The sequence below is a fragment of the Miniopterus natalensis genome, chromosome 1 (assembly GCF_054644295.1).
Source record: "Miniopterus natalensis isolate mMinNat1 chromosome 1, mMinNat1.hap1, whole genome shotgun sequence".
NCBI classification, from domain to species: domain Eukaryota; kingdom Metazoa; phylum Chordata; class Mammalia; order Chiroptera; family Miniopteridae; genus Miniopterus; species Miniopterus natalensis.
The window spans coordinates 118,514,559-118,528,057 of NC_142081.1; the positions used below are offsets into that span (position 1 = coordinate 118,514,559).

The 13,499-nt window shown below is 38.8% G+C and overlaps 1 protein-coding gene across 1 annotated transcript in view; it reads left to right on the plus strand.

Annotated features, from left to right (window-relative positions):
• The window catches only part of MRC1 (mannose receptor C-type 1), an 85,849-nt gene that overhangs the window by 53,435 nt on the left and 18,915 nt on the right, over window positions 1-13,499 (plus strand). The window contains exons 16-23 of the mRNA XM_016217417.2: window positions 495-536; window positions 1,940-2,103; window positions 3,371-3,438; window positions 4,763-4,863; window positions 5,510-5,652; window positions 6,049-6,163; window positions 9,135-9,301; window positions 11,372-11,474. Coding sequence (XP_016072903.1) covers window positions 495-536; window positions 1,940-2,103; window positions 3,371-3,438; window positions 4,763-4,863; window positions 5,510-5,652; window positions 6,049-6,163; window positions 9,135-9,301; window positions 11,372-11,474 — 903 coding nt within the window. The remainder of the gene's footprint in view (window positions 1-494; window positions 537-1,939; window positions 2,104-3,370; window positions 3,439-4,762; window positions 4,864-5,509; window positions 5,653-6,048; window positions 6,164-9,134; window positions 9,302-11,371; window positions 11,475-13,499) is intronic.

A 13,499-nucleotide genomic window follows, 5' to 3' on the forward strand; every position in this document is an offset into this window, starting at 1 on the left:
TTAACAAAAATAAGATTATTTGAAGAAAGTATATTTTATGAATAAATAGTTCATATTTAATTATTTCAAATAATGAAATTTCCACAGCCAATTATAAGATGCAGGACTGTACAAGTGGCATCTATTGAGCACCTTCTAAATACCAATAACTCACATGTTTTTGCCCCAGCTAGTTACACATATTACTAGCTTCTTTTTATAGTTGACAAAATGAAGGGTAAGCATTTTAAACCCAGGTCTGAAAACTTTTGATTTCTGATGGCTATTATTATACCTACTTTGTTTATCTCTTCACTCCTGCTTCTGTTTTCCTTCATTCTCGGCCTCCACAGCATGATAGAATTGGAGAGTGCAAGGGAGGAAGGGGAGAAAAAGAGAACAATTAAGTTTTCAGCTATATTGATCCATATTGATCCATGAAAATAGTGAAACTAGAAGAATATGTAATAGCAGAAGTGCAGTGTACTTTATATATATTTTTTATTTTTTTCCAGGACAAACACCAAATCCTGAGCCAACACCAGCTCCTGAAGACAGTAGGTGTTTTATTTTCTGATCTCTATATTGATAGCCTTTCCCCCCCTCTTTTCTCTCACAATGAAAAAAATACTTGCCCTAAGAAGGTGATAAAAGTTTGGATCTTTCTCTCCAGACAGATGCTCATGAACACATGTATCAGTCAGTTGTTAAGTACAATGAATGTTAATGAATCAAATCCAAGAGCACATGTTTCTTCTTTAGCCCATGTGTTAGTTTCCTAGGGCTGCTGTAACAAATTTCCACAAACTTGGTGGCTTAAAGTAACAGCCATTTATTCCCTTACAGTTCTTTTTTTTTTATTTTTTTTAAATACATTTTTATTGATTTCAGGGGGAGGAAAGGAGAGGGAGAGGGAGATAGAAACATCAATGATGAGAGAGTCATTGATCGAGCCCACAACCCGGGCATGTGCCCTGACCTGGAATCGAACCCTGATCGCCTGGATCCCAGGTCGACGCTCAACCGCTGAGCCACACTTGGCCGGGCGTTCCCTTACAGTTCTGGAGCTCAGAAATAGGAACTCGGTTTCACAGAGCTGAAATCAAGATATCGGCAGGGCCATGCTCCCTCCAGAGGCTCAAAGGGGGGTTCTGTTTCCCTGCCTTTACCAGCTTTTAGAGCTGCATTCCTCATACTTGTTTCATGGCCCCTTCCTCCAGCTTCAGAAGCAGCAATGTGGCATCTTGCTTCATTTGTCACATCGCTTCCTTCTTCTGTAGTCAGAGCTCCCTCTGCCTCCTTCTATCACAATACTTGAGATTACATTTAGGACTCGCCCACATAATCTAGGATAATCTCTCCATCTTCCTCAGTCCAATCACCTCTACCAAGTGCCCTTTCCGTGTAAGGTAACATTCACAGATTCCAGAAATTAGGATCTGGAGATCTTTGGGGGCTCCTGTTCAGTTTACATCAGCACAGAACCATAGAATTATCTGATTTGGCAGAAGCCTCGGGAGCCCTCCTGGTTTGTGAATTCTTTGGTCTTCCCATTATACACTGAAACACCCAAGTCCATCTGTTACAGGTTGTTGGTTATAGGAAGATGAAAGATGCTTCCTCACAGCTTCCACTTCTTAAACCAAGAACATCATGGGTGCATGGGTGTAAATCCTTCCAGCTATGTGATCCTATTGATGAAAGTAAACGCTGGGAGTTTTTTTACCCAATAGAGACACATGGAACTTGGTTGGGAAGAGAAAGTAGTGAGTTCCTACAGATTTGGCCTTAGGTAATTCAGCCTGTGTCTGGCATAAGTATCCTGCTTATTTTGTGCTCTCGAAGTTGCAGATACCTATGATATAGTAGCTACTCTGCCCTTCTCATTTTTGTGTACCATGAATACCACATTTTTGAATTCACCAAAGTAAAATTTGCCCTTTTCGAATGAATTTTTCAGATCCACCAGTCACTGAAGATGGGTGGGTTATTTACAAAGACCACCAGTATTATTTTAGCAAAGAGTCGGAAACCATGGACAATGCACGAGAATTTTGCAAGAGGAATTTTGGTGATCTTGTTTCTATTCAAAGTGAAAGTGAAAAGAAGTTTCTATGGAAACATGTAAGAAAATGATCAATTTAAGAACGAACCAGTGACATGTGATAAGCCAACATAATGTCTACGATCGGTATCCTGTGGTGCAATTTTAAATTATGTGCTGAATTTGCCCTTTCTAAGGTCAGGGGTAAAGATGTAAATGACAGAGGAAGTGGGGGGATGGGTATTGGCCATAATAGAAGCGAATGGCCTGATTGCTTGAGTATCCAGTGCAGAATCACAGAACCCAGCTGCAGTTTGTAGTCTGGGCTTTGTGATGATCCATACTTCATGGCTTTGAGTTCACTAATCCCCCCCAAATATGTCTTGATTGACTTCAGAGAGAGGAAGGGAGAGGGAGAGAGAGAAACATCAATAATGAGAGAGTCATTGATGGGCTGCTTCCCGCACACCCTTTACTGGGGATCATGCCCAAAACCCTGGGCATGTGCCCTGACCGGGAATCGAACCAGGATCTCCTGGATCCTAGGTCAATATTCAACCACTGAGCTATGCCAGCCGGGCACTAATTTGATTTTCAAAGATTGTAATTCCTAACTAGTTGTTTGTATCAATCCTTTGTGTATAGTGCAGGTTGATTATTAATTTAAAAATCTATCTTAGTTGGACCAAATTCTTGGTTAACAGATAGTACAGCTTGATTATTTATATAACAATCTTTCTTGGTTGTACCCAAATTGTCAGCTAACAGTGAAGGTGTAATTTGTTTTTTCCAAGAGTGTTTGGCTCAGTCTTTCTTTCTAAAATTCTTCATGGCATCTTTGTTTTTTGCCAGAAAGAGGTAGGAGGGAGAGCAGGAGAAAAGTTGAACAGTAATGAAGAAATAAAAATTCATTCGATTATCAAGTTAGTAGAGCGTAGTCTGACTTACCTTCCTCTTTGTAGATATGCCTTGGTCTGAAATTCTCAGGATATTTTCTAATATTGCACAAATATACATGGATGAAGAAGTCTTTCCTTAGATGTATAATCCCAAATGGTGACTTTGTTTAAAAGGTGGTCTTGAACAACCTAATTACTGTAGGCATTCAATATTATAGAGAGTGACTTTAGATATTTGCTTTATAAATGCAGGTTGTTATGTAATGTGCATATTTTTCTTTTTATTTCTATGAAAAACATAACATTGAATATACCATGAGATTTCTACATGAATCTCTTCCTTAGAAAAAGTCCTAAATAGGCTGCCTCATTAATGTATATGTTTTATTTAAGAATTTGCTTATTATATAAGTATAGATTGAACTATATGTAAACCTCCATGTTTTAGGTAAACAGGAATGATGCACAGCCAGGATATTTTATTGGCTTATTGATCAGCTTGGATAAAAAGTTTGCGTAAGTAAATAAAAATAAAGTGACTTTGCTAAAGATAGTTATCTGATAAATACCTGTTATTTTGAGGAATTTATTTTGCTGAATGCATTTTTTAAAATCCACCGGGGTTCTCAATCTACGAACCATCTTTAAAAAAAACCCAAAAGAATTAAAAACAATCCTGTTAAATATTTTCAGCATTCTAATTCTCAAATAATTCAAAATCTGATTTAATCTTGCAAAGCTTCACCTGTTTTGTTTTGGAATGCCATCACCTATTAGTAAATCATCTACTAAGAAGATGTATTATATACATGTGAACACTAAATTTATTTTTAAAATTATGACTCCCACTTGGACTCCTTGGTGCACAGAACCAAGGGGTCCTTTTAAGTTGCCCCACTCACTGCTTTAACACCACAGTTTTGAAAAACTGCTTTAACTGCATGAGACGCTTTCCCTTCAAAGGAATGACTCTGCTGTTTTCCACTGAGTACAGGGGCCAGGAAAAGCTATGGGAGGGAGGCTGTTAGTAAGTTTGGGGGGCGTTTCTTGGCTTGTTCATTAATTCACAGGTTCTCCTAAGTTTAAAGAGCAGATATGTCTTCCTGGCTCATGCACAGATGTTTTAACCACATATGTTCCCTGTGACTATTATCGCCATTTTTGTGTAATGAGACCTAAACTCACACTCATTATTTTTAAAGATCAGAAATGTTTGATGCTCTTTTGGACAAGCACCTGTTTTAATCATTTTTCAAACGAGATCTCTTCAATGATCTCTTTGTCCTTTGCAGCTAAATGTCTCTGAATTTCTATAATTTAGTAAAATAAATATTGGTTCACATAACTTAAGAAAAAACAGAGTAAATATGAAATTTAGAGAAAGAACCTCGTAAGAAACTCCGTGTTCTCAGCCTCTCTATGGGTGGTTGTGCTTTGTGGGAATGATTCCCAAGAAGTATTATGGGAGGACTTTTGCTCTGCCCCACTTCCAGAGTCATTGGCCTCTCCAGTTCTTCTCTCACTTCAAGACTAAAGGCAGCTTCCTCCAGGGAGGCTGAGGAAGACAGAGTGGCCAAGGCACCGGGTTGCGAGAGAGGAGCACAATGCACCGAAAGAGCCAACCACCTCTGAGGATTCCCTGCTAGTCTCTCTAGAACCAATGTCTAGAACCAATGTCTAGAACCCTCTATCTAGAACTGCTCTCTAGAATCCTCTACTTTGTTAGCTTAGGATCCTGTGGTCCCTTGATCTTGATTGACTTGCCTGTACCTACCATTAGGCTGTAGCCAATTATTCTGAAGATTGGGTTGTTGCTAACTGCCTGAATTTTTTTTTCCAGTTGGATGGATGGAAGCAAGGTGAATTATGTGGCTTGGGCCCCCGGTGAACCCAATTTTGCAAATGAAGATGAAAACTGTGTGGTCATGTATTCAAATTCAGGTAGACAATATACAAATTTTGAATTTGGCTTGTGGTGTGATGTGTCATTTTCTACCTCCTTAGGCTAAAAGTAGCAAGTTGTGCACTTAAATCTGAAGAGAGAATAAAGGAGAATTCTAATTTTAGCTGCCTAATCATTGAATTTTCAAAGGGAATGGATGCTAAACATTTACTGTATTAAGTGACACAGTCAATCGTCTCACTTCTCATTTTATGAAATAGTTTTTATCTTCTGATCTAAAGAAAATATCCAAAGTGTTTATCTCCTTTATCACTCTCTCCTGTCTTTATCTGCAAAATGGGAATGATGATAGAAACTGTATAAAACACTAAGAAAATGTTTGGTAAATATAAAGTTTATTATGACATTATTATCACTTGCTATAATTGCTATTTAGGTAATATATCTGTAATACCAAGTGTGTACATGGCTCATAGGAAACGCCCTATAAAGTTCAATTATTATTAATTTAAGTGAACGAGTGAAAGGGTATTGCATTGATTTTTGAGTTACTTGCATAAATTAAAGTTTGATTGTAGTCTAAGCCATTTTTGAGAACCCTTATAATACGTAAACGCATTTTTAAAAAGAGTGTTTTTAAACATAAACATGCCAATCTAATTGAAGTATTTTGTTCTTTGCCAGGGCTCTGGAATGACATTAATTGTGGTTATCCAAATCCCTTCATCTGCCAGCGGCATAACAGCAGCATCAACGTCACGGCTGCTCCTACCACACCCTCGAACCCAGGAGGTTGTAAGGAAGGTTGGAGTTTCTACAACAACAAGGTAAGAAAAAAATGAGTTGCAGTCTTGACACTGACCCTTATATGGAGAGTGACAGTGCAAATCTTTCAGCTTGAAGTTAACTTTTGCCTTACTTCATCGCTTTGGAAAATTTTAGGCAAGAATAAGTGGAGATTCTCACGTCAAATTCTTTATGGAAATTAAGAATATATATGAAGACGTTCTCCAAATAGTTGTACCCTTTGTCCCAAAAGAGAAAAGAGCTTTGTTGCAAAGGCAGTTTGTAATAAAACTGGCTTAATTTTTTAGATCTCTATTTGGTTGTGAGGAAATTTTTATTTAGCTATAATCATCATAAATAATTTTGATGTTTTTCAGAAGTCTTTTCACTATTATCTTTAGTTAGTCACCGTGGATTTTTTTTTTCTTTCATCCCAGTGTTTCAAAGTCTTTGGATTTGTTGAAAAAGAAAGAAAAGTTTGGCAAGAGGCACGAAAAGCTTGCATAGGATTTGGAGGAAATCTGGTATCCATACGCAATGAAAGAGAGCAAGGTATGCAAGCCAGTGTACAACCAATCATGCATTTGAACATGTAATTTTCTCCATAAAATTATGGAATATTGTGATTGTAAATGATTTTTTGGTTTCCCAGAGGAAAAAGTAGAAAGGGGGAAAATCAAACCCATATTGAGAACTAGTTTTTTCAGTTGTAGTTACCGCAACGCTGGGCATTTTACATGTATTCCCTTTTCATTGTCAGAACTCTGTGAAGCAGGAGTCATGACCCCACTTTGTGCATGGGAAAGTGGTGTTCAGAGAACCTTGAGTCAAGGGGCTTGCTGAGTAAACAGTAGGGTTGGGAATCAAGCTGGGTATCCCAGCTTACATCCCATTCTGTCTCTACCAAACCAGCTTGCTCCCCAAGGAGGCAAAGAAATCGAGTCTTTCTAACAAATGAGAAATTGCTGATTTCCCACTGACTGCTCTTCTAGTCATATTACCACATAACTTATAATGCAATAAAACTAAATTTTAGTTATAAACTTTGAAGAAATTGAGAAAAGTGTTTTGATAAAATATAAGTATAAGCCAGAGCTCTGAAGAAGAGCCCTGAAGGAGAAAACTTGCCCTTGTCATAGAGCAGATTGCAAAACTCATTACGTTGCTGTCAGATGAAAGGTGCTTGACCACTTTTGCATGGACTTTTCCGGGCCACCTTATCTGAAATAGATATTAGGTTAAATTTGTGACTTCTCACTTTAAGGGGGATGTGGACCAGCTGTAGGTGATTTGGATGAAAGTGACTCAACTAATGAAAGGTTGGAAACCACAGCAGATGGCAAGTGAGGAATGTATGAGAGGACCCGCAGGCTTCACAGCTTAGACAAGAGAGGATGTGGATTTTCAAGGATCATCCTGTGTGGCTCCAGAAGGAAGACCTAGAACCAATTAGTGGCAGTTATAGGGAAATAGATTTAGGCTTAGACTTAGGAGATCATTCTAGCAGTTAGAAGTGATTGGAGGGGCTGCCTCATGAGTTTTCTAAAGGGCTGTGAAAATGCTTAAACTGGAAGATGCTCAAATGGATGCTATAGACTCCCATATATTGACAGGTACACAGAAGATGCTCAATAATTGTTTGTTGTACAATGGAATTGATGCAAATTTTGTAGGCGAGAGATGTGGCCTGGATAATTTCTAAGTTTCTTTTTGGTTCCAAGATTCTTTGATGTCTAAAATCACTTACTGGAAAAAATCATGTATCTCAAAAAATATAAGAAAAAAAAAAAGGCAGTAGACCTCCATATGGCGCTTTCTCCAATGTTTATTTTGCTTTGCCAATGCCACTGTGTGCTCTCTTGGAACAAATTGTATGATAAACCCACCAAGCTTTCACTGAGAACCTTCAACAAGTTCAATAACTTGCCAGACACTGAAGGAAGAAGGTCAGACCATAGCATACAATAAAAAAATTGTAAAAATACAATATTCACATTTCTCTAACTAGCCTACCACATTTTAGGTTTTGCTACCCAGCAGAGAAACATAGTAATTGATCCCTCTCTTAACCACAAAGGGCTGATTCCTGGCATAACAAAATTAGGACCTGGGTAATAGAGATGTGCAGAAGGAAACAATTTTCACATAAAATAACATTATTCCTGGCAAAACAGGCACACGTTGTTGAATTCTTATTGTGGTTTTTGGCAGAAAGAAAGTCAGTGCTGAAATACTGGCAGGAGAGCTTTTCCACATTTAATTTTGAGTGGGGTAAAAGTTATGATCTTCTTTAAGAAATAAAACTAAAATATCTACCCAAGCTCATCTCTCTCTCTCTGAAAAATATTAGAAGACAAGACAAATTTTTTTTTTTTTTAACCCTTAGTTAATTGAGAAATAAGCAAATCTCTGAGCAGGCTGGTTGTGACATCTACTATTCTACAAAAGAGCAAACAAGGAGCAAAGGCCTTTCCATGAAATTGTTTGTTCTTGAGTAAACAGATCATTGTGTCTCTGCAGGCTTCTCTGTATTTTGCATTTTCTATTAGTAACTTAGGTGCTTAGTCATTCAGCTTTCTATTTGTACTCAGGAGTCCTGTTTAAGCATAAATATTTAGAAATTGTTGCTTTGTAGAATCAGTGCTTATCTCCCTAGGCGCCCACAGGTGCCCTCAGGTGCCGTCGCTGGCACAGAGGACAGCCCCTGTGGGAGCCTGGGGGGCTCCCAGAGGGGGGATGGGCACGTGGACATTTAAGCCTTTTACTGCTTCTGGATATTTTCCACCATCCCCTCTGCCATGGAATTGATAAGGAAGCAAGAGGTCATATTTGTCCTACATTCTCTGAATTTTTCTAGATCGTCTCCTAATAATGTGAGCACTTAGGATCAGCGTGCCCCTGGGTCCAAGCACGCTCACTGGACAGCTGCTGACCCATAGGAGGTGGCTGCCCAGGGCGAGTTCCAGTTGGGCAGCTCTTTTGGTTTGGCAAAACAAGGCTGTGATCATTTGACAGCCTAAAGCATCTTGTTTTGATAAATAGTGTTCATTTAAAAAACGTTTCTGGATGGAGAGCCCTCTCTGCCCCTAGTTGTTCTAATGAGATTATTTTATTTATAGAATCAGGTGCCTGCTAACTCATAAGATGACTGGGCATGAATTAGAAAACTGTACCTCTTCCGCAGGACTGTAGCAGCCACAACTGAGACTGGAGTATGGGGCAGGCTCCAGGCTACCTTGTCCCAGTGCCCCAGTGCCCTTGGGCAGCGCACAGCCTGTACAACTGCCTGTAGTGGCCCAGATAAAACCTAGACTTTTATTGTACGAAACTTCTCAAAGTCCAAAGCTGAAGCAATAACACATGGCGAGGTTAGAATGTGTTTGTTTTTATGGTACGTGCTTTTAAATAATAATAGACACTGATCACATGCTTGATATATTTAAGTTAATGTGTTTTGAATATTTTCCATATTTTCAGTATTTTCTCCCAAAGTTAAAAATTGAATTGTGACACTTTCTTTCAGCGTTTCTTACCTATCATATGAAGGACTCCACTTTTAATGCCTGGACTGGGCTGAATGATGTCAATTTAGAGCATACCTTCCTTTGGACAGATGGGCGAGGAGTTCACTATACCAACTGGGGGAAAGGCTACCCTGGTGGAAGAAGGAGCAGTCTGTCTTATGAAGATGTAAATATCGCTTTTGAGTCACCTCTCTACAGCCTATCAGTTTCCTAAAGTCATCATATTAATGATTAATCTCTGAAAAATCAACCAGAGTGCTTCTTAGCCTGATTCATTCTTGCAGATTTTAACTGTTTCAGACTAAGCCAGCCTTGAAGGGGGGTGTGTGTACAAATTCAGTTAAGAAGCCTTCGTTGTGGGGGTGGGCAGTGGCGGAGGTGGTGAGGGGAGGGGAAGCCAGCTCCACTGTGGGCCTGTGGTGTAGGCAGGAGGTAACAGGAACCCAGAGCTATCAACATTCTTTGCACCAGCTGCCCCTAAACCCTTGAAGCTGTTGTAGTGTTTGGGGTGTAGGTCGGGAAGCTAATACTACTTCTAAAGATGTGCTCCTCCTCCTCCTCCTCATTACTGAGCTAATGTTTGTAGAATGCCTACTATGTGCCAAACACTGGGCTAAGTACTTTAGTACATTAACCTAAGAGACAGACGACTGCTTCTTTATTTTACCACTTTTAATCTCATGTCATTGAGCAGTCCACTAATCAGTGGTAAACACCATACTAAGCACTGTGAAAAACATAAGATTTTGTCCTTACTTTAAAGAAGCTCACACTTAAACTGGACCACAAGTATTGTATAAGAAAGACAACGGTAAGGAAATGAAAGTGCATTATTAGCATCAGCTATAAAGCATGCAGTAGTTAGGAGGAAAGAAACTTACTGTGGGATGGAGTGATCTAATCAGTCCATACTTACTGGTGGAGTCGTGCACTGGGCGGAGGGAAGGAACATGAGAAAGAATCATTGGGGGTCTTTTTCTCAAGAAGTTTAAAACATAGTGGTAAGGGGAACTTGGCAAGAGGATGGGGAAAGGCCTTGTTAGGTGAACAAGGTAAATAAGGCCTTCCAGAAAAAGGCACAAGGTAGGTTTGGTCAGGAATAAATGGCTTTGGCTATAGCAGGGGTTGTATGCAGAAAAGAAATAGGAATAAGCTTTGAAAGGTGGAAAGCAGAATTTTGGAAATTTAGATACCCTGTGAAAGAGTTTGGACTTTGTCAGATAAGCAGTGGAAAAAGGCATGAGCAGGAAAATGATCTGATCAAAATGACATCCTTATGAGAATTAATTTGATAGCTATATGCAGAGTGTGTCCATTTTGGGGATGGGTAAGTGCTTTTCTGTGGAGAAATTCTTTCACTCCTCTTTATATTAATGAAGGCTGAAAAGTTACTGAAGAAGTTAAAGTAGAATGAAGTGAGATAGGTTTTGCTTAGGGAGACGTCAGCGATGAGAGGTGAATTTCGTGTAAACAAAAAAATGTATTATTGCACAAGCGTTTTGTTTTCAGAACATAAAGAAAAGTAGAAACAGCAGAAACAAACAAAATCAGTAATCTCCCCCTTCAATTAAAAAGCCCTGTTATTTGTTGTTGTTGTTGATTTTACTCCTAGGCTTTTCCTTAGTGTGTATACAAATATAAAATTTATATTTCAAAAAATGGAATTAAAACACATGTATGGTGTTGTTACAATTTCAGGACTTGCAAAGTGGAAAGATTAAATACAGTTTGATAAAGAGAGTGGGAGAGAGCTTTTCATATGGATTTTGTGGTTGAAACATGCTTATTGTATGCTGTTTTGGGGGGACTAGAGCAGAGATTCTGAGCCAGGACAATGGAAAGTAAAGATGGAAGGGAGGTGGGCTGAGTGAAGTCTTTGAAATGTAGGATTGGGGGCTCCTAATAGTTGAGGCTCATAGGATGATGAGGGTGGAGGCAGGGAGGTTGAGAAGACAACTGTAGCTGTGTTCGCTGTGGCTATAGGAGTTAATGAAATTTCTGACAGCAAAGTTTCTCAGGCCCATCTTCAGAATTTATCCAATTCTATTTGATTTTCAGTTAAATAGTAAGAGTTCACTGTGAGGGATCCACATGGAAAGTTAGTGCATGGAAAGTAAGGATAAATTGAACATACTGTAAATGAATGAAGACAATCTTAAAATTTAGAGGTTTTGCTTATTCATGAATTGATGCAAAGAATTGTTGATTCACACTCTCCCCCTCCCTAAATATACAGGCTGACTGTGTTGTTATTATTGGAGGGAAGTCAAAAGAGGCAGGAAAATGGATGGACTACACCTGTGACAGTAAGCAAGGCTATATATGCCAGACACTTCCCGGTAAGTTCTTACAAACCTCACCTGCCTGTAAGAGCTGGAGCTTTTAAATATATATATATATTTTAAATGACCTCCTCAGTTTTGTCTTTGAACCTTAAACTGCTCTAAACAAAATAAAACCTTATTTTTATAAAGGATTCCCTTACACACCAAGGGGTTTGATTCTCATTTTAATCCATGAATACCTGTGACATTGAGAATGGGTGATATTTTCTCTAATTTATTCATGAATGTGCCCTCTCATCCATTACCAGAAAGTCCTGTGCCGATTAAACTTGAAGTTGAAACTCTTTCTAATTTCTTTAGAATTTTGGGATGTTTGCCTACCCGTACTTAAAAAAAAAATCAGAGTAAGAATACCCCAATTCAACCTGCATAATTTGAGAAGCACAGGCACAAAACATCATATATACTATATTTGTTCTGTGTTTTTAAAAATGTAGCTATGTGATTTGTGTTCTTTTTTTCAGCTTAGAAAAAGCCTGACTATAGTTAAATGAAAATTGAACAGAGTAGATGGGTATTTCCTGAGGTTTAAGATTATAGGTTGTACCCATTTTACTTTCTGGTGAAACTAGAATGAAAATGTCTGGCTGCACAGGAAGAATGTCAGAAATTAAGAAAATCAGCTAGAAATGAGAGTGGATGGTGTGGTGGGCTTGCCGTCATCCTGAGCACAGCTCTTGGGGGATCAGTTTGAATTAGAAGGTACTTCTTCCAGATCTAAAAGATTTGTCTACTTTCTGGGGAATCAGGGAACTCAGGCAGCTTATGACTAGTGCCAGCGATGACTGAAAATCCCTTCAGATTCTTGCAGATGATTGAAAAGTATTGCAGGCATTCTACCCTTCTATTAATCCCAAAGCTGGTGCAGGCTGTGTCGCTACACCATGCCCCACGGGGCCAGTCTTAGGCCCAGTAACTCCATCTGTGCCTCTGATCTCTGGGCAAAGCAGGGAGGCTCCTTCTAGGAGCGAATGATAGTTCACAAGCTGCTTTAAAATCTTTTTCTTATTATTGTAAATGTCAGTGATAGAGTAGTTGTCACCAATGAAAATATTTTAAAGATTTTTGACAACTTTAGGCTTAAGGAAAGGTGTAAAAGTGTTGAAGTGTAAAAGGCAGACCATAGCATTTTATAGACTGTCAATTATGCAAAATAACACTATGAGCCTCCTTTAAAAAAGACAATGAAATGCATCAAAATAAGAATAGTGGTTATATTTGAATAGTGGGATTAAGGGTGATTTTTAGTGCCTTCATTTATCATATTTTTCAAAATCTCTCTCTATAACATAGACAAATATGTGAATAAAAATATATAAAATATATGTAAATAAAAAACTATTTAAAAATGCATATATGGTCTTTGTTGAAAATTTAGAAAATACAAAAAATGTAAAGGAGGGAAAATATTACCCACAATCTAACTTTTCAATATTTTAGTTTTTCCTTATTAGTTTTTCTATGAATGTTTTCATAAACAAGCAAATTGGACAGATGAGCTAAGTTGCCTAGGTGTTTTTTCAGCTTTACCGCGAGCCTCATTTGCCACTTTCAGTGGTCCGAAATTTTTCCATCTTTGTTTAGGACAAACCCAAGCTGGGAAATGTAATAGTTGGAGGACCCTGGCTTGGGTGTCTTAGTTTGATGCTATTCTACCAACACAAGGTGGCAGCAACAGCAGAAGAAAGAAGGAGCTGCCCCCACCCTTCCCGGCGTGATCAAGTTTGGCATTTGGAGAGTGGCAGGCCAGGCAGATGGTGGACTGGGCTGGTATACAGTGGAATAGGCAGAGAAGTGGCCAAGACAAAATCCATAAGCAAGGGTATCTAGAACCCTAGACCAGGGGTCGGCAAGCTTTCTATATAAAGAGACAAGTTGTAAATATTTTAGGCTTTGCAGGACATACAATCTCAGCTGCAACTACTCAACTCTGGAGATTGAAGAGGAAAGATCAGAAAGCCAAAATGACTCTGTCTTTGAAGGGCTCCAGCCCCTGAGTCATTTTGGATCAGATTTGGG